This window comes from Sprattus sprattus, assembly GCF_963457725.1.
Source record: "Sprattus sprattus genome assembly, chromosome: 14".
NCBI lineage: Eukaryota > Metazoa > Chordata > Actinopteri > Clupeiformes > Clupeidae > Sprattus > Sprattus sprattus.
The window spans coordinates 14,368,729-14,390,720 of record NC_137912.1 but is presented as its reverse complement, the minus strand read 5'-3'; the positions used below and the strand labels follow the sequence as shown (position 1 = coordinate 14,390,720).

The window sequence follows — 21,992 nt, the reverse complement described above, 5'->3', positions numbered from 1 at the left end:
ATATATACAGTATGGAATAAGATATATGCAGTATGAACAGTATTGATAGTATAACTGTGGCAATGAAGAAGTGTGGCAATGAAAATGCCTACTTACCATATCTACCTTTGGGGCAACAATTAAAAGGTAATTGGAAATGTTACAAACTTACTTGAAAGCAGACCCAAGTTTGTCCTGCCCCCACACCAGTGATGAGGATGGAAGAGAGGCCAAGGATAACTGTTGACAGACACTATTACAGAAAAAACGTGTTCTATGGTTCTGACATTTCCAGACAATTTTCAACATATTTTTACATCAAGAGTCCTTGAAAAATATGTTCTTTCTCAGCTGCTCTCCCAATTGCTTTCCCTTGTCTTTGCCTATCTTCTAGTGGTTGTGTTGTGTTGTGTTGCAGCATGTTAGTATTTTTGCAGCACGCTTCATAAATGCTGTTCATGTGTTTTCAAATGGATGTAGACGTTTTCTTAATTTGCTTGTGTTCTGTCTATTTGCATGTGTTTTCTTAAGTCGTAAGATGTTTGCCCTTATCGGCCTATGTAGCTTTTTGGCAACCAACCCTCAAGACGGGCGTGGCGTAAAAAGAGGGATGATGGCACTAAAAAGAGCCTGACTCCCACTGATAAGTATAATGGCAGGGTCTGAGCCATTGGGGACACAGATCAAAGTTGTCCGAGAACCCTGGAACTACACCAAACAGATATCTTTGTGTCACCTCTCAAACTGGAAGCATTTATTTGAGAAAAGAACATTCAAATATTTTTGTATTAAACACTGCATAGTACCCTTAACCTTAAACTCCTGTGACCTTCAGAGAAATTAGAGTATATTATGCAAAATCTCTTCTTGTGTAAACAGTGTGACCAGGGGCGCAGCCAGGATTTTTGGGCCCTATGAAAGATTCTAGGGGAGAGGCCTGTTTGCGCGCACAGCGCGCGGCAATTTTTTGGGGTGCCCATTTGAAATAAATCTTCATTATCAATGATAAATATATTGTATAATGGGCTGAAATGGAAGGCACCCAATGCATTCACTTTAATTATGTCAAATTAAGATTCACTAGCATTAATAACTGATTATAAAAACCAACATTCTATAGGTAGGGACTGATATTATTGTTTCGAAATACTAGAGAGATATATTAATGCAAAGAATAGAGAGATGTCGGTAGTTATTTCTTGTATTTCGATGCTTAGTGTTAACATAGCCCACTACATTACAATATTCCCTTTCATTAACCTCAAGTAAACCTACATTTGAGCAGGTAACAATCGTTAACAACTACAGATAACAGATACAGCCACATTCTGTAACTACCTGTACTTACAATTTCACTCCTTGCACCGTTTACTTTGAGCTAAACTCCATGGCTATAATCCTGGCTGTCTTGAAGAGACGTTAGGCAGAAACAAATACATTGTAACGCTGGTTGCACAGGTTATGCAGACGCAGACCACTTTGATTGACTGACACACGCACACATTGTTCAAATCATACGCTGGACACTTTATTAGTATTTCTACATGGGTTTAGATAATGATCAGGCTATAATAAGACCACATCGGCTATGTGTTTGGTGGTTGGTGTAAACCGGGACATATTAGCGTCCCGACAGGTTTTTGCCGGGACGCGGGACACGCAACTCAAAATCGGGAGGGTCCCGGTAAAACCGGGACGTCTGGTCACCCTAGGTTAAGACCTGACCTCAGCCAGCCCAGCCGCTCTATACACCTGCTGCCTGCCAGTGCCAGCATCTCGCATTTCGGATGCTGTTCGATTCAACGCATCGCGCGTTGCGGCCGAACCATTTCGCAAGCGCTCAGGGGGAAGGGCAAATGACAATATGTTAAATAACTAACGAAAACGTTATGGAAATCGACAGTTGTGAGTTTAATACGTTAATTTTCAATTACCATTTCTTTGTAATGAGACATTTTTTTAAAAAAGGCAAGAATATTAATATTATATTATTAATTGCCATCCGCGGGCCGTGGGCCGTGCTGCGTTGGGCTGGGCCGTTAGAATCAGTACCACCTTTCCCCGCCAGTCAGCGCCCCTGAGTGTGACTATATTCAGTGAGGCCAGGTCTAAAGGTCTTCAATAAAAATACCAGCACTGCAGTATTCTTTTAGTAGGCCCTTGTGAGATTAAGGGGGCATGGTCTGTTACACTAGTTTCTTAGGAAGCGAAACTGAACCATGACAGAGCTTTTAACCGCTGCCACAACCAAGGAGCATCAACAGACTATCCTCATGGCTGATCAACTTAATCTGCCAGAGGCACACCTTACCTGCCCAATATGCTGTGATATTTTCAGGGACCATGTGGTGCTGAAGGAACAGCGAAACAGCGAGAAACAGTGAACAACTTCGAGCAGTGCCTAGTGCCTACTCAACTACGATTGCCATCAACCACAGACCATACCACTATAGCCAGACAGAAATTCAGAAGGGAAAACAAAATAGGAACTTGACATTGTCCAGAAATTTTTATTTCGTTAACCTCCCCGAAGTCCCTGTCTGAGCTACAGTGTGGAGATATTTACATCTATCTAATAGGAAATCCGTAGCCTGACGATGTCATACTCATAATTCTAGTCAGAATATGAGTCTGAGACCGGACTATTGGGCTGTGATTATGGGGCGTGTTTCAACGAACCAGGAAAGAAAATTCCTCTTCGCTGAATTGGATACCTAGAACCAATCAGAGCAACGTAGTATTTCCATCTGATAGATTAAACTTTTACCTGATCCCGTAGGAAGGACGGCAAAAACATCTTTTCAATCGACAAATGCCTTGATCGCGTTTCTCTGTTCCTCTTTCAAAATGAATGCGCTGTCATATCTGTTGAGATATGCCTGCTCACGTTACTTAATTAGCACTCAAGGCTAGAAGCTACCATTCGTTTGAATGTTTTTTTTTTCTACGCGTTAGCATAACCTATCAATAATGCTCTAGAGTGCTTCAGTTAAGACCTATAATCCTGGGCAACACTCGTTTTGCGCATACACAACTAACCGAGTCAATGTAGACATATAAAAGTCGTGTAGATAGCTTAAATCATATAAAATATGTCCCACTAAGCTTCCGAGACGGCGCCATCTTTGTTCGATGTATACCGGTATTCTATCTATATCTGTCCATCAACGTATAAAGCCCGCCCTTACAATTTGAATGGTCAGATCACTTTTCGGGGCCGTTTAAACCCTCCCAACTAACTCGACTCCAGACTGAATCTCCCAGACAAAAAATTTGTGGGCGGAGTTCAGGCTGGTATCCAGGCTAGGAAATCCGTCCACATAGGCTACACATCTCAAAAACTGAAACGCTACAAAAGCACAGATAGTTATTTAATTTTCAAAAGTGGTTGGGTTCACAACGATGTCGTCTGGAAGGTGAAAACTAAAAAACATCTTCATTATCAGCGCAAAGATGAGTGCCATTTACAGCTAGCGAGGTAGGCTATCTGCTGTAAGCTAGCAGCCGTTAGCCAACCCAACGATGTTGTTTATTATTTGACACAATTCCCTGGTTTAAACAAGTACGAAAACCTTGTCTGGCGAATGACAACTTAAATTATCTTCCCATATATTTTCTACTGACATTGTAGTATTGCAAGTTGAATGACAAAATACACTAGCCTAGCCTACTTGCTTACTTTTACTTTTTAAAGTTCATCAGAGTGTTTAGGAACTGTCAAGCAGTAATCCATGACTTCCTGTTTCACTGGGGTATAACTTTGTGGTGACACAGGCCAAATTCTCTAATTCATTCTTCAACCTAGGAAAGACAAGAGAACACTCAAATCAAATAAGAGAAAAGTGTGATGACCTTCAAGTCAGAGAATGGCTATGAAAATAGCTACTTGCCTGAAAATGCCTACTTAGATTAGATCAACTTTATTGTCATTGCAGAGAGTACAAGTACTGATACAACGAAATGCAGTTAAGCATCTAACCAGAAGTGCAAAAAAAGCAGAAAAGTACAAAGTATGCACAAATGTATACTGGTAATATATAAATAAATAAGATATATACAGTATGAAATAAGATATATGCAGTATGAACAATATTGATAGTATAACTGTGGCAATGAAGACGTGTGGCAATGAAAATGCCTACTTACCATATCTACCATTGGGGCAACAATTAAAAGGTAATTGGAAATGTTACAAACTTGCTTAAAAGCTAACCCAAGTTTGTTGTGCCCCAAAACACAGTGATGAGGATGGAAGAATTACCAAGGATCACTGTTGACAGACACTATTACAGAAAAAAGTAGCATGTTGGGACTTTGACTCAAACTGTGTTCTATGGTTCTGACATTTCCAGACAATTTTCAACATATTTTTACATCCAGAGTCCTTGAAAAAATATCTTCTTTCTCAGAGGCTCTCCCAGTTGCCTTCCCCTGATTTTGCCAGTGGTTGTGTTGTGTTGCATGTTAGTTTATTTGCAGCATGCTTGCTGTGCATGTGCTTTCAAATGGATGTAGACGTTTTCTTAATTTGCTTGTGTTCTGTCTGTTTGCCTACGTAAAATCTGCCTACGTAGCTTTTTGGCAACAAATACTCACAGCGGCCGTGGCGTAAAAGGAAGGATAATGGGACTGAAAAGAGCCTGACCCCCACTGATACGTTTGGTGGCAGGGTCTGAGCTATTAGGGACAAAGATAAAAGTTGTCAGAGCACCCTGGGACTACATAGACCAAACAGATATCTTTGTGTCACCATATTATGCAAAATCTCTTCTTGTGTAAACAGTGGGACTATTTTCAGTGAGGCCAGGTCTAAAGGTCTTCAATAAAGATACCAGCACTATAGTATTCATTTAGTAGGCCCTTGTGAGATTAAGGGGGCATGTCGAGAATGAGGCCCATTGTACCGAAGTCGTTCACAACATTCGGCCTCATTCTCGACAGCAGTTGAGAAGACTTTCAGAAGGACTTTCTTCTGATCTCCACTTGGGTGGATTTAGGCTAAGATTTGCCATTCTCCATAGTTTTCTCATCCCCCCCTTTTTTCTGTATGCTGTGAATTCTTTTCTTTTTTAAATTAGAAATTGTAAATGCAGTTTTCAACAACTATGCTGGCGGAACGCATTCTTCCAACCTCAGCAAGGTTTTGGTGTTCGGGTCTGTGGGACCCGTTTTCCTTTTTTATCAAAACAAAAATAATACGATTCATTATATTTTCAAACTCAGACTCAGTTGCCTTGGCTCATTTTCTGCGAAAAACATATATCAGACCACATTTTCATCGACCGCACACCGTAACCCCCCCCCCACAGGGTGTTCCGGCTGTAAGTATTTGTGTGTGTGTGTGTCGTGTGTGTGTGTGCTGTGTGCGTGTATGTGAGTGGGCCTGCTGTAATTGTGTGTGTGTGCACGGACGCGTATGTGTGTTGTGTGTTTGTTGGCCTGCTGTAGGCTAATTGTATGTGAGAGTGTTCATGTAAGTAAGAGTTTTGTGTTTCGGCCCCTGTCGCTGATGCCATTTTGGGCCCTTTGAAGAGTTTATCCTTAGACCTCATGATTTTATAATTGCTAACCCGGTTTTACAAAACTAGGTTTCATTTTAGAAGAAATCCCGAAACACGCATAAATACAATTAATAAATACATCAACCGCATGTATTTTGCTCAATGAAATATAATATCAAAAATATTCAAATCTGTCTGCTTTTCTCTTTAATTTTCTGTATGCTGAATTCTATTCTTTTTTAAATTGGAAATTTTGCATCATAAGTATTCCACTATTCACATTGGGCCTCATTCTCGACAGCAGTTGGGAAGACTTTCCGAAGGATTTCAGAAGGAACTCCACTTCGGAAACATTTATGAAAACATTTGCATTCTCGTTATTTTTTTCTTCTGTGCTTTCTTCTGAACTTCAGACAACTTTCAGAACTCGAAATAGCAGTCGTAACTCTACCGGAATCTTCTCAAATGGGATTCCACGGGCCATCTTGTGGTTATTTGAGGAATCGCGTTGAGGAATGACATTTGAAAAAACTCCGTATTACAGTAAAAGGGTTAACGGGCGAATTTGTGAGAACCCGTTGGAGATTGCGTTCACGTCAACTCTACAGACATCCTCGGATTAAAATAATTATGATAATAATAAATACGAGAATATTTGTATCATTAACAATTACGTTTCACATTTATAGTCATAATTATACGAGGTAGTGTTTATTGTTACACTAGGTCTATATGGCTCGTAGCTTGACTGTTCTCTCCCATGTAAGTCACTTTGGACAAAGGCCGCGTCTGCTAAGAGACTGATTGTGAATGACATGAACACTGCAAATGTAAGTGAATAAATAAATATACACTAAGGTTAATCTCTAAGAACAAAGGAACGAATTTATTGCAATTTATACTACTACTGGTGGCCAGTCTTCACCCCTATGGTGGCCATTCCGACCGACAGGACGGACTACAATTTATACTCGTACTTGGGACCGGTCTTCACACCTATGGTGCTTATTTTTCGATTTCAAAAAAAAAAAGTGACTACTTAAATGTGTTTTACGGACTTCGGACGTTCAACGTTATTCAATATCTCCACCTTATTAATGAACACCTGTTACGAGGTGGATTCGGGAGATTGCGACAGCACACGTTTCTAAAATTGCGTCTCCTAATAAGGAGCTGGCAGGGCGTGTATGTATGCAAATCCACTTTCACGAGAACGCGCATCAATCTAAGAAGCTAATCGGAAGGAACCCAGCTGAGAAGACTTCGGCTGCTTTTGAACACATTTTCAAGCGTGCGGGAATGCAGCGGAAGCGTTTCTCTTACGTTGTTTTTGCGAAGTCGTGTAAGAAACATTTCTGAAGAATTACAGAAAAAGGTCGAGAATGAGGCCCATTGAACACAAGTGTAAATGCAGTTGCATTGTCAGTCCACATACAGTAGGCTACAACAACTATACGTGGGCGGCACGCGTTTCTTCCAACCCAGCAAGGTTTCAAAAAGCAAACAAACACGATAACACAGCTTTACAGATGGCAACCACCTTCTTCTATTCTTCTTCTGTCTTTTTTTTTTTGGACCTGCACAAACGAGAGGAGGATTTGACGTTAGCTGGACACAGCGATGGGTTCCCAATGTGGACACTGGTGAAACATCTTACCAGGTTGAAAATCAGGTTGAAATCAATAGATACACTCTGGATATGAGAAGTGTTTTAATGCCAGTTGTACATAAACTATTTGTTACATTCATAAGCTGATTTGTACGCTGTGTTGATGTTGATATTTGATATTTGATACTCTCATTTCAACTTCCTCCAGCTTGTGTAATGGCCTCATCTAAGGCCCTCCTTCTTTTTAGATAAACCAACATTTCTATGTCATCTGTAATCTTGAAACCTTTTTCTATCAACATTTTGTTTTGATGTGATAAAAATGTTCAAGGGCACTTTCATAGCTATATGCACAGTATTCCGTGTTCCTAAATTACTGTTAATGTTTACCAGAAGAATGAAATGGCACTGGTAGAAATAACTTAATAACTGGTACTCGTATATTGGATGGGCAAAGTTTCAGTGGGCAGATGAAAACGAGTTCACACTGAAGAATTATCACAAATTGATCATTCTTAAAGCTTAGTTGGCCTATTTTGATTGTGATGGGGAATGGGGTATTGTCAATGGTAACAGTATGTGGAAAATACTATGCATTTATTAAGCGTAAATACATTTAGGAAAACAATCATTACTTAACAGAAAACGGAGCGATCGTTGGTAATATGAACGTGTATTCCATTTCTTCTATTTGTAGCCTACTGCCGGTATTAAAGATTAGACAAAAATGCAAATAAATACTTTTTTAGCTGTGCCACACTCAGCAGTAACAATCATTCTAGCTTTGGTCAGCGCCTGAAAAGAAACAGAAATAGATTTTAAAATAGGCTAGTTAAAATAGGCAAATAGCTAAATTAGAGCAAACTGTTTCGAGTGTGTTCATGATTGTATTGTAGGCCTACTGTAGTTTCCACCCGATGTTTGCACAGTGTAATGCCTGCTTGGTTTCACTCACCTGAAGCAGCTGTGTAGTCGGTCAGTGATGCTTTAGAGCCCATATCTACAATATATCGACACCCAGAGTCGGTTTTATTTTCAGTTTGTTTGAATACAGACAGTTACCAGATTATGCTTATTGTAAGTCAGTGTAAGTTAGGTAAGTAAGTCGGAAGTCCAGAGGGATTTTTCTTTTTTAACAACAAAAATGACTACTGTTCAAGATATGCTGACAAACAAAATTCATAAAAAAAATAATTGTCTTCAAAATACAACATGGCGATATTTACAGGTGTAGAATGTGTGGAGTAGCCTACATCAAGCTGACCTTTTGTTGTGCTTTAAATTCCTCATACACAAACACCCAAGCAGGCCACTTGATAATGTACTTTTAACATTATATTAACATTATAAACGTTGGCAGCTAAGCCATGAACCCATGGAGACTCATTCTGCTTACTTGTTTGTCTTCTTCTCCACACAATGAGCGCAGCAGTAGCTCCACTCAGGCCCAGGAGCCCCAGCACCAGTGCAGAGGAAACTAGTGGGACTGGGGAGCTACTGTGCTCGTTAGCTGCATTAACACACAGGACAAGAACAGTTACTGGGGTGAAGTTAAAAAAAAAATACATTCATTTGTGTATTCATTCTCTCATGCACTCATTTTGAACCCACCAAGCTAATGAGGGAAATATGATGAATTATATCACAATTAACACACCACACCATAACCAGTGCTAATAATATGAACGTTCATGTGTGCCTATTACCTTGGCTAATGCTTAGTTTGTTGTCCAGACTGAGGTGTTCAGCTGTGCAGGTGAACAGGTGGTTCTGTAGTTCCTCTGCGCTGACCTCCAGGCTCTTCCTCATCTGGTACGTCTCATCTCCATTAGGTAGCAGCTCCCCCCCAGTGATCTGGTCGTCAGACACAGGCTGGCCGTCTCTGAGCAGGGTCAGGTTGATGTGACGGGGGTAGAAACCAGTGGCCAGGCAGGTCACTTTGACCCCTCCAGAGTCTGAGAGGTTCTTCTGGAGGAGCCTGACTCTGGGCTGCACTGTGGAGGAAGAAGTTGAGACAAAAGTAAATAAATGTAATCATTTGCTCACATTAAAGGTAGAGTCTGCATCCGAACAGCTAATCAAATGACACCCCATCCTTCTGTGGTCCTGATGCAACGTTGCTGGGATTGTTTATGGCTCGGTCAAAGCCTTTATGCTTGTTTCCCATTTATAAAGACAGAAATGAGTACCAACACCTGAGTTTTTTTTAAGCACATACACTGAACTGACAGCCAGGAGAGTGGGCCAAGAGGAGCAATTTGTTGAGTTTGACAAAACTGTATAAGATTAGAATCTGCACCTTTAATACCAGTAATTAAGCAGATAACTATCTTTGTGTATTTATAATTTCAGTATTAAAAAAAAATCTGTAAACAGAATGTAATGCATATCTTTGCAATGTATGTGTAAATGCATGTCTGTAAAACGCATAATATACTGTGCATTAGCAGCAAACTGATCCAGCAACAACAACTTTATGGATATAGGACAGCAAATGCAATACCTTTCCTCATAACACGGTTCTTTTGTTTCTTCAGGTTTGTCCTGAGGGTCCTCAGACAGATGGGATGGTAGAGGTTTTCGTACAGCCACTTGACCTGGCCAAACTGCAGCTTGTCCCACATGGCTGGCCACTGCCACTGACTCCAGAAACTGTGCTGGTCGTTGATGAAGGAGAGTTGGTCTCCGCTCTGCCCATTGAAGGCGTCCTTTATTGCCATTGGGCCAGGCTGGTCATCATCCAGCAACTCACAGCCTGTGATTCTCTGCTGGACATGGACTCCTGCATGAGGAGCACAGAAGGAATACAAAAAATACAAAAATAGAATTAAGGTCATAAATTTGGTCGGAACCCAATCACTTTGCAGGGAAGTTATAAACAATTGATTTATACAGCATACAGCATGCTTATAACCAAAGTGCCTTGCATGTGATCATAAGTGTGCTAATAGACCATGAATGTTAATAATAACTGCAGAGTTTTAATGCTGTAGTGCACATTGTTTGGACACAGTCAAATATTAGGCTTCATGTTTGTGCGCATGGTTGGTCTTTTTAATACTTTACTCCACAGCTAGGCTTTAAATATGTTAATCAGTGCATGAGAGAGCAGCGGCTCCGATCATTAGATCTCTTCCCTTTATATATATAAGTCATAATGTAAACATGACCCACATGTAGGCCGCCACACCCTCCGTCTCTCTGCAGTTCAAATACTCACCGCCTGTGTGGTTGAAGCGTTGTTTCAGATGAGAGGCTCGGTATTTCATGCCCCTGTTCACGTGTCCAAAGACCACACTGGCGTCCTCCTGAAGCGTCACATCCTCAGGCTCTGACTTGAGTCCTCGCAGAATAAACACTCTCACATTTGAGTCGTAATAACCCAACTGGACGTCATCCAGCATCACCACCGCGCTGAACTCTGGGAATGGCGTGTCTCCAATGATGAATGTTGCAAACACCAACAAGGAATGAGACCCTGTTGGTAAGGAGCGTTTTACAGGACAGTTCACTTTTAAAAAGCGACGCAGTGATGAAAATATCAATGAAAATGAACCATGAAAAATGACAACGACTTGACAAATTCTCCACCTGATGTCAGTGATATTTTCATTTAAATAATTTCATATAAGGGTGTAAGTAATTTTACACGTGCAGCCAAATGTGAACACTAAGATTGGAAGGACAGAAGTTCTCTATAGACTCTCATACACATATAGACATATAAACATATAAAAATATAAACACAGTTGAACTCAAGGCCAGTGTTCTTACCGGCATGAGTCTTCACCACAAACAGAAGAAGACAGAGGAGTGTGAGGAGATCCATACTGAAGCAAACTACTGCCTTGTAGTCCAGATTCCTCTCTGAGTAGACTAACTGTAGTCAGTCAGTATCATCAACTATGGCATTGATTTGATTCCATACATAACAGCGTAGCCACAGATTAGGTTCGTATTTACCCCCCTGGGTAGCCTACTTGTGTGAAATGAAGCAAACATTGCACAAAGAAAATCACAGACAAGACTTGTATCAAGCCTATAAAAGTACAAAGTCCATTTTCACTCAGTCTGTTTTCAGTCTCTGCCCTGGTGTTGGTGAGGGTGTGTGCAGTGTACGGGTTACAGGTGCGGCAGTGTTTGGTGTCACTGCTCCCATCCACTACTTGCACGTTTCACCTCGGAATGGAGAGTGTGTGACTGGTCACATGACTCGGACAGCTTAGTCACGGTGTAGCAAAGTGACTTTGCAGACATCGAAAACCATTGCAGATACATGAACAAGAACTGTACATTGTACATTTAAATTTAAGAATGAAAGGGCCTCATTCTCGTTCATTTTCTGAAATTCTTCTGAAATGTTACTTACACGACTTCGTAAAAACAACATAAGGGAAACGCTTCCGCTGCATTCCCGCACGCTTGAAAATGTGTTCATAAGCAGCCGAAGTCTTCTCAGCTGTGTTCCTTCGGATTTGTTTCTTAAATTGATGCGCGTTCTCGTGAAAGTGGATTTGCATACATACATGCCCCGCCAGCTCCTTATTAGGGTCGCAATCGTATAAACGTGTGCTGTCGGAATCTCCCGAAAGCACCTCGTAAGGCAAGTCATGTCTAAGCGGAAAGCGAGCCAAAAATGCAGATTTAACTTAACCGGTGCAGACATGGAGGTACTGCAGGATATATATGGCACATTTTTTCCTAAATCCACTGGAGTTCAGAAGAAAGTCCTTCTTAAAGTCTTCTCAACTGCTGTCGAGAATGAGGCCCATTCTCTCTAAAGGACAGAAAACATTCTTTTTCACCTAAATGTATCCTTACATTCAGGTAAAGCTAAAAACGAGGATTGAACCATTAGAGAAGAATCTGCTCAAGTTTAAAATGTCCACTACGCCTCTATTCTCCATAGTAGCCTTAAAGAACCTTCAGATTCAATTTTTGTATCACTACAATAAATGATGAAACTGAACAGACTGTTGTGAGTGAAGACCACTTCAGCAGGAACACACTCTTTGAAGTCTTCCATATAAATGGGGCAATGTGCTGAAATATTGTCGCCTACATGTTTTTATCCTCTCTAGTAGTGATCCATATTTATAACAATAAGTAAATAAAAAGGTAAGAAACGAAAGGCTTACTGAAAACAGATATGGTAGGCTATGTCTTATCCTGTCAGTAACCCGGTCAGTAATTCGTTCATGTTCAGTCCTCTGTAATATTTTAGTTATTCACAGGAAAAGATGTGAAATTGCTTGTCACCTGCAAGCATTCATATTCAGCAACCTAACCAAAGTTTTTTCAAACTATATAACAACCGCCTATAGGAACTATAGATCCAAGGATGTAATTTAAGCAGTGCACAAGCATGGCAGTAAATACAGTAGATAATTTGGAGAACGGGTTGACAGTAGGAAGATGACATATGACATATGATTGCAACACACTAAATTGAAAATGTATGATGGAAACACTTTAGAACAACAATACATAAGATATCCATACCCATCCCAAAGTACAATTAGAACTTGAATCCTGAACTTGAACTAAATCTGAGCCATGGTTCGTCATTAATGATGAAAGGTTGTCCCAATAAACTAAATGAATTATAATTCATACACTTCACACACCATAGTGCATACACTTAGGGCAATATATCCCTTTGCTCCTAATCTGATGTGATAACTATCTAACTGCTATAATATCATTATACTCACACTCATCAAGTCCCTCATCAAGAAATCATTATTTCTAACAAACTCACGTGTGCCACAATTGTTGCCACCCCTAGAAATTCTTATAAACGTAATGAAACTAAAGCATTTATATTTGACTTTTTAAAGTTCTAAAGAGTGTTTAGGAACTGTCAAGCGGTAATCCATTACTTCCTGTTTCACTGGGGTATAACTTCGAGGTGACACAGAGGCCAAATTCCCTTATACATTCTTCAGCCTGGGAAAGACAAGAGAACACTCAAATCAAGTAAGGCAAAAGTATGATGACCTTCAAGTCAAAGAATGGCTATAAAATTAGCTACTTGCCTGAAAAGACTTTAGATGACAACTTTATTGTCATTGCACGGAGAACATGTACTGAGACAATCGAAATGCAGTTTAGTATCTAACCAGAGGTGCAAAAAAAAGCAGACAAGTGCAGAGTATGTACATATGTAAACTGGTAATTTATGAATAAATAAGATACAGTAGGCCTATGACATAAAATATATGCAGTATGAACAGTATTGAAAGTATAACTGTGGCAATGAATACGTGACAATGGAAATGCCTTCTTGCCATATCTACCATTGAGGCAACTATTAAAGGTAATTGGAAATGTTTCAAACTTGCTTGAAAGCGGACCGAAGTTTGTCCTGCCCCCACACACAGTGAGAAAAAGAAACTCCCTGGTACGACTCAACAGATGGCGAACAGGACATGGACGCTTCCGAGCCTATATGCACAGGATGAAACTATGTGATGCTCCAGACTGCCCCTGTGTCTCTTATAGTTTTACCCAATTCCAATAATTAAAGAAGAGTTCAACAAGCATCTCTGCACTGTGGTTATTGGAGGCGGAGTTATCTGACTGCCGACTTGTGCAGGGCGTAGTAGCCCACAGGGGCGACAGAACAGAACCACTAGCCTAGTTATCTAACAGTATGAAATGTATTTTGTATGGCATGCCGTTCAGGAAATTAACATTTGAATATATATATACAAAAGTCTGAATATATATACAAAAGTCTGAATATATATACAAAACTCTGAATATATATACAAAAGTCTGAATATATATACAAAACTCTGAATATATATACAAAAGACTGGATATATATATACAAAAGTCTGAATATATATACAAAACTCTGAATATATATACAAAACTCTGAATATATATACAAAACTCTGAATATATATATACAAAAGTCTGAATATATATACAAAAGTCTGAATATATATACAAAACTCTGAATATATATACAAAAGTCTGAATATATATACAAAACGAAGTCTGAATATATATACAAAACGAAGTCTGAATATATATACAAAACTCTGAACTCTGAAGCGCTCAATCCGTCTTTGTCCGCCATATTGGATTGAGCGCTTCCTATTAAATCAATGGTACCAAAATGTTTGTGATTACGTATTTTCTGCTTCATGAAACTCTGTTTTTCTGTTATATTGTTCAATTTTGACATTGATTTCTCACTAGAAATGCAATAATAACACGTTTATTTTACACCGTTTGACTTCACGAAGGATATTTTTAGAGGCAGGTTCCCCATTGATTTGACTGGGGTCTTGTCAAAACCTTCGTAATTCCTTGTTTTCTGCTTCATGAAATACTGTTTTTCTGTTCATATGGTAGGGTGACCAGACGTGCTCTTTTTCGGACATGTCCTCTTTTTGAGACCTAAAAAATGCTTCCGGCAGGGATTCCCAAATCGTCCGAGATTTTGCCTCGTCGGGTGCTTCACAAAATGTCATGTTTACGAGTACGTAAGGTTGGACACTTTTCTGGAAACACACCCGCGACCGATGACTAGTTCTTCTGATAAAAGTACCTTATGGTATTTATACCCTTGGAATGGCCAACCTATCTAGGTCATGGTGAGTATTATTTTGTAGAAGGGAAATGGTCAGTAGCAATCTATAACACAATTATATGCTTATCCTACATAAACTATGGAAACTATTAAAAAAAAACCTATTCAATTCAATGAATAATGTCTTATTTTCATTGGTATATGCAATGAGGATTTCTGGGTAATCATTTTTTGTCCAATGTCAAGTCCCTATTTGATCATGTGACGAGAGGATACGATGTAGGCTATCCCATTTAAACGTAAAAATGTCCTTCGTTAAGTCAAACGATGCAAAATGAACGTGTTATTATTATTGCATTTTTAGCGAGAAATCAATGTTTAATCAATTTTAGCCATATAACAGAAAAAAAAAGTATTTCATGAAGCAGAAAACAAGGAAGTACGAAGGTTTTGACAAGACCCCAGTCAAGTGAATGGAGAAATTGCCTCTAAAAATATCCTTGGTGAAGTCAAACGGTGTAAAATAAACGTGTTATTATTGCATTTCTAGTGAGAAATCAATGTCAAAATTGAACAATACAACAGAAATACAGTATTTCATAAAGCAGAAAATACGTAATTATAAACATTTTGGTACCATTGATTTAATAGGAAACGCTCAATCCAATATGGCGGACAAAGACGGATTGAGCGCTTCAGAGTTCAGAGTTTTGTATATATATTCAGACTTCGTTTTGTATATATATTCAGAGTTTTGTATATATATTCAAACTTTTGTATATATATTCAGACTTTTGTATATATATATTCAGAGTTTTGTATATATATTCAGACTTTTGTATATATATTCAGAGTTTTGTATATATATTCAGACTTTTGTATATATATATCCAGTCTTTTGTATATATATTCAGAGTTTTGTATATATATTCAGACTTTTGTATATATATTCAGAGTTTTGTATATATATTCAGACTTTTGTATATATATTCAGACTTTTGTATATATATATTCAAATGTTAATTTCCTGAACGGCATGCCATAATTTTGAGACATACAAATATATATACGTATATGTGATGAGGATGGAAAAGAGGCCAAGGATCACTGTTGACAGTTGACAGACACTATTACAGAAAAAAGTATCTGGGAAGTTAGCTCAACGCTACTGGGACTTTGACTCAAACCATGTGTTTGCATTATGTTCGTATATTTGCAGCATGCTTCATAAATGCCGTGCATGTGTTTTCAAATGGATGTAGACTAGCGATTTTCTTAATTTGCTTGCGTTCTGTCTATTTGCATTTGTTTTTTTTAAGTTATACCATGTTTGCCCTTATCGGCTTGTGTAGCTTTTTGGCAACAAACACTCAAAGCTGGCGTGGCGTAAAAAGGAAGGATTTAATCAGGCCCTTGTGATATAAAGGGGGCATGGTCTGTTTCACTAGTTTCTCAGGAAGCGAAACTGAACCATAACAGAGCTTTTAACAGCTGCCACAACCAAGGAGCATCGACAGACAATCATCATGGCTGATCAACTTACTCTGCCAGAGGCACACCTTACCTGCCCAATATGCTGTGATATTTTCAGGGACCCTGTGGTGCTGAAGTGCAGCCACAGCTTCTGTCAGGAGTGCTTGCAGAAGTACTGGAAGGACCTGAAGATTCTGCTGTGTCCCGTCTGCAGGAAGGAGTGTTTGCCTGAGGAGCCCACACTGAGTCTGGCCTTCAAGAGTCTCTGTGAGTCGGTCAAAAGTGGGAATCAAGCCACTGGACGAAATTATGTCTGTTCCCTGCATGGAGAACAATTTAAACTGTTCTGCTATGAGGAAAAACAGCCCATTTGTGTCATCTGTCATGTTTCCAAGCAACATGAAAACCACAAATGCTCTCCTCTTCAAGAGGCGGCTCAAGATCTGAAGGTAAAATCCTCTGTTATTCTACAGGAACCATCCTCCTCTTGGTGTCATTCTCTCTAATAGACAGAAAACATTATTTCTCACCAAAATGTATCCTTAAATTCAGGTAAAGCTAAAAACAGGAATTGAACCATTAGAGAAGAATCTGCTTGAGTTAACTAAAGCTACAGAGGACAACAAAGAAGTAACCAACATGGTAAAGGTATGTGCACACTTTGCATTTTCTCAAATCCAAAACATATATATGTATTTATTTGTATTGGTAGTAGTATTAATACAGTATTCTACACATTTGCTTCAGACCCATGTCCAAGCAGTAGAACAAGAAGTAAAACAAGAGTTTCAGAAGTTCTTCCAGTTTCTACATACAGAGGAGGAAAAATGGATCACAGCTCTCCATAAAATGAAGACAGAAAAATGCTGTAAAGTGGAAGAAAACCTAGCCAAATTACACCAAAGGGAGACAACACTTTTAGAAACAATTGAGAAGATCAAACAGGAAATAGAAGAGGAAGATATTACATTCCTTAAGGTGGATTCACTGTCCTGATTTTCAGTGTTTATGTAATGACCAATGTTCCCAGATTGTTAAAAAAATTATTTTCACAGCCTGTTGAAATAAGAGAGGCAACCTTCACGTCATATCCACCAAACCAATTATTTACATTGAACATCGCAGAATGTCAACTGGTTTCCTAATACTTGTGCTTTATATTTTTCAGAACTACAGTATCAACTATCAAAGGTGAGGAATTGTATTTCAATGCAACTCATACATTAGATGTTTATTCATGCCATCAGTTAATGACACGTGTATTATTTACCCCAGACTTCAAAATAGTGTGGTGGAGCCTGTTGGCTTAGTACCGAAGGTCCATTGTGAAGAAATAACTCTTCCTGGTTCACTGTTCACGGTGTGGGCGCAAATGAAGGATCTTATCCAAAAACGTATGTTTTACATGAATACAATGAATAAACCTGGATTTACCTTGAAACAAAATAATTATCTACATCCTACATTTGATCCAAATCTAAAATTAAGCCTTTTGGATGTTAAATTCATATTATCTCTCTAAGGCATGGCTTAATTGTAATATTTATTGAATTCAAAGACATCATATGCTTCATGTCACCCTCACACCATATGAAGTGATTCAAGCTCAATTTGTTGTAAAATAGCATTCAACCAGCGATAATATTGATTCATGACCGTTCTGATACCTTTTCTTTCTCTCATCAAAGCTCCAGTTACTCTGGACCCGCTCACAGCATCAAACAACCTCGCTGTCTCAAAGGGCCGCACAACTGTTGAGTACTCAGAGTGGAAACAGGGGTATCCAGATAACCCAAAGAGATTTCATGTTGGTGTGCTAGGCTCGCAGGGTTATACTTCAGGCCTACACTGCTGGGATATTGAGGTTGGGGACAGTGATAAATGGACTGTTGGGGTGGTTGAAGAGAATGTTGACCGGAAGAGACTGCTCAAGATGGAACCCAGGTTTTGGAGCATACGTTTGAGTGATGGTTTATGCAGAGCGAGCATAAGAGGACAGACAGAAATTGCTGTGAATGATATGCCATGGATAATTAGAGTATGGTTGGACTATGACAAGGGACTGATCAAATTCTGTGACCCACATAGAAATTGCACTTTGTTCAGTTACACTTGCAAATTTAAAGAGAAAGTGTTTCCGTACTTTAGTAGTGGATCCCCTCTTTACCCAATGATTCTCTTTCCTGGGGAAAAAAATGACTAACTGAGTTTTTTCCAAAATTGTTAGAGCCAGGGAATAACAGGTCATCTTACCTATTGTATTGTGATGCTAATGCTTATTGCTGTGTAGCCTAAGCAGGGTGAAGGTGGTCAGATTTAACTTTTAGATTGTTAAACTTTGTGATGAAAAACTACTTCTGAAACTCATAAAACAAAATGTCTGGGCAGTTGGTAGTGTTTTCATTGTGTTCATGGACCTCTGTATAGTTAAGATCTCTGAAATAAGTGTGACATTCTGATGCTGTAAAACAGTGAAATAAGATCATATTGATATGTTCCCGCAGGGTCATTTTGATGACTTTCCTTTCTCTCATCAAAGCTGCAGTTATGCTGGACCTAATCACAGCATCTAACAAGTCTGTCTGGCAGTCTGTCAATATAGCTTTTTTTCTAAGTCACAATAAAACGGTTTCATTTGAAATCATCATTCAAAAATATAACCGTTTTGTTTCTTGTAATAAGCATATTTGCCTGATACAAATCATTAGGTAATAGAAAAACAAATAGGTTACGGAACTTTCTTTTTGTTCCACTAGGTGGGGACAGAAAATCGCAAAATGCGTTACCTTTATTTTGTTCGTGACATCTGATAGGCTACCATTGCACATATGATTACCCAGGTGTCACGTTTATTTTGTCAGGTTCTGTGCTCTTCGACAACTGTCTGTTCTTACTGTTTATGAAAGGCTGAAATTTATAACAAAAATCATTTAAATCAGCAATACATTCACTTATTTTTTACATTAAAGGAAATTATTTTTTCCCCTAAAATTCTCTCTTGGCGTCTTTGTTCGGCCAGTGTCCAGTGTAGTCCAAAGGTCGATCTCTGTTCTGGTCAAGTCTGACGCGCGACTTAAGAAGCTGAAGGGTGTGTTCATGTCTGGTCCTGTCCTGTCCTGGCCTACCGACCGACAACCCTTTTGGGGAGGTCTCGTGAACAGGAAACAGGAAGTCTGTGTCGAACTTCACCCAATGACGTTTTTGTAAACATTGTGAACGGTGACTAGCCGGAGATTGAGGTAAGCACAAACCACAGATGAATTATGAAGAAGAAACAACTGAATGTATGCCGATAAAGCGAAGAGCAACCTATGACTATACACTGTGGAGTAGTTCAGTGTCGCCGACTGTCAGTGCTGTTGAAGTAAAACTAAAGTTGGAGTGAGTAGCCAGATCGTTTGATGGGCTAAATAACCTTGTTTTGTCTGCTGGCGTTAACCTAATACTTTTTGTTAGGCTATCATTTCCACAACAGAATCCACCGTGCCTTACTTGATATAATGGCAACCAGACTACCGCTGATAGAGGAGGACCTTTCCTGTCCGATCTGCTGTGACATATTCAAAGACCCTGTCGTATTAAAGTGCAGTCACAGTTTCTGTGCCGCTTGCTTGCATCAGTATTGGGACCAGAAGCACGCAGCTAGAGACTGCCCTCTCTGTCGAACGGAGTCCCTGGACGAACCAGTTGCCAGTCTCACGCTGAAAAACCTTTGTGACTCCTTGATTGAGGAAGGCATCTCCATGCCGCCGGCCACTCGCGAGGAATGTGAGCCAGGGGAACTATGCCCACAGCATGGAGAGCGACTAAAACTCTTCTGCTTGCTCGACCGAGAGCCCATCTGCGTTGTATGTCACACTTCAAGAAAACACAAAAACCACGATTGTTGTCCTGTGGAAGAGGCGGTAGTTGACGTAAAGGTAATGGAATAAATACTTGGTTTCCTTTCGGTTTTTGCAAGGTCTCCATTACCTTATGTCTTACACAGTGATTCAGATATCCAAAAATAAGGCATTTCTTTTAATGTATTAAAGGAGGAGATGATGGCTGCTCTCAACACACTACAGGAGAAGTGGGAGGTGTTAGCTAAAAAGAAACTTAGCTTTGAAAGCACAGCCGAACACATAAAGGTTAGTTTTCGTGAGCGACACGCAGAATTAATACATGATAAAACAACACCATATTAATGCTTCTTCTGGGTTTCGGTAAGGCCCAGGCCCAGCAAACAGCCACCAGCGTCCAGGAGGAGTTTGAGAAGCTGCATCACTTCCTTCGCGTGGAGGAGGCGACGCGCCTCGCAGCGCTGAAGAGAGAGGAGGAGAGGAAGAGCCAGCAGATGAGCGAGAAGGTGGAGGAGGTGGCCTGCAACATGGCGGCCCTCTCAGAGACCATTCGGGCCATCGAGGAGGAGATGGAGATGGAAAACTTAACTATTCTTCATGTAAGAAGTCTTTTTTTAATATTTGTGGTGTGCTGAAATTAAGCCATATGAACCATTCAAGTCTAAAGTTGCTTTTCTCTGTTCTTCAGAAATGCAAGACAACATTACTGAGGTATGTACCTGCCTGACTTTGTAATATGTTTACTCTTAGCCTACTCAAGCTCTTGGATTACCTTTATGTTTAACACGAGTATTTAAATTTAAGGGCCCATTGCACTTTTCCGGAGCCAACCATGAACCAAGGGGCACTCATCAATGTAGCCCGCTATCTTGGCTCACTTAAGTTTAGGGTCTGGGAGAAGATGCTTGGTGTGGTCAAATACAGTGAGTACCTAAAAATCCCAGTTCGAATTGTTTGCAATCTACCTTCTTCTGGGAATGACGATGGCCATTTAGGCCTGATTGATTTTGCCAACAAGTTTAGTCTAGTAGAAGCATAACACATGCTCTGAAGGCAGAAGTGGCAACAACATTAGATGTGGTGACACAAGTAGTCTCTTTCAGTTCCCATGTAGTTGAACTGAAGTGTAGCCCAGAAATATACTAGCATTTCTCTGTGCACATTCAGCATCAGCCACCCATATTTGGTCTCCTCTCACCAGCTACAGTAACTCTGGACCCCAACACAGCCGCGCCGTGGCTCATCCTCTCCGACAGCCTGACCAGCGTGAGGGACGGCGAGGACCGGAAGCCGTTGCCCGACAACCCCGAGCGCTTCTGCCCGGACACGGCGGTGCTGGGCTGTGAGGGCTTCAGCTCGGGTCGCCACTGCTGGGACGTGGAGGTGGGCGAGAACACAGCCTGGGTGCTGGGCGTGGCCAAGGAGTGGGTGCAGCGCAAGGAGAAGGTGTCGTCGGTGCTGAAGAACGGCTACCTGTCGGTGTACTATTACCACAAGATGTACTTCGCTGGCACGTCCCCCCTGACCCGTCTGAACCTGAAGAAGAGGCCCCAGAGGGTTCGCGTGGTGCTGGACTACGACAAGGGCCGAGTGGCTTTCTCGGACGCAGTAGATGGGACAGCTATCTACACCTTCAAGCACAGCTTCGCTGAGAAGGTCTACCCTTATTTCTGGGTGGGCTGTAAGCTATGCCCACTCAAAATAGAGCCAAGAGAGTTGTGTGTGACCTCAGTGGATCACATGTGACATGTGGCGTAGTGCAGGTCACATATGAAATTCAGAAACCATAAGTGCGCTCTTTAAGAACTTTAATGCCTTAAGACACTTTACACATTTATGAAAGTTAAAAAAAAATGTATCCTGTTTACGGCCTGTGTTCTACCTATCCTGTGCCAAACAAAATCATAACCAAAAACTAATAAGTTCCATTCTGTAATTAAAGTTTAACGCAATAAATGTATGCAAAGTTGCATGCAGATGTATGTAGTCAATGTATGTATGTGTATGGGGTGTTCTCTCAGGTACCAGTCAAACAGAAAATG

The 21,992-nt window shown here is 40.2% G+C and overlaps 2 protein-coding genes across 2 annotated transcripts; one reads left to right on the top strand and one right to left on the bottom strand.

Moving 5' to 3' along the window:
- Positions 1-3,775: 3,775 nt before the first annotated feature.
- On the bottom strand, positions 3,776-10,918 carry LOC308375527 (major histocompatibility complex class I-related gene protein-like; the record flags this gene model as incomplete). The annotated part of the gene is made up of 6 exons (XM_080851692.1): positions 3,776-3,780; positions 8,486-8,599; positions 8,796-9,083; positions 9,593-9,871; positions 10,310-10,567; positions 10,864-10,918. 6 exons carry the CDS (start codon positions 10,916-10,918, stop codon positions 3,776-3,778), a joined length of 999 nt encoding a protein of 332 aa, XP_080707818.1.
- An 8,487-nt stretch (positions 10,919-19,405) lies between these two features.
- LOC308375488 (zinc-binding protein A33-like) lies at positions 19,406-21,920 on the top strand. Its single transcript, XM_080851650.1, has 7 exons — positions 19,406-19,489; positions 19,565-20,028; positions 20,143-20,238; positions 20,319-20,549; positions 20,639-20,661; positions 20,755-20,873; positions 21,152-21,920. Exons 2-7 carry the CDS (start codon positions 19,609-19,611, stop codon positions 21,694-21,696), a joined length of 1,434 nt encoding a protein of 477 aa, XP_080707776.1. The 5' UTR covers positions 19,406-19,489; positions 19,565-19,608; the 3' UTR covers positions 21,697-21,920.
- The last annotated feature ends 72 nt before the right edge of the window (positions 21,921-21,992 follow it).

Coding starts and splice junctions, on each gene's coding strand:
- LOC308375488 (XM_080851650.1), top strand. CDS start 19,609: ATGGCAACCAGACTACCGCTGATAGAGGAGGACCTTTCCTGTCCGATC. Junction 20,662..20,754: donor TGCAAGACAACATTACTGAG/GTATGTACCTGC, acceptor TTTAAATTTAAG/GGCCCATTGCACTTTTCCGG. Junction 20,874..21,151: donor GCTTGGTGTGGTCAAATACA/GTGAGTACCTAA, acceptor TCCTCTCACCAG/CTACAGTAACTCTGGACCCC.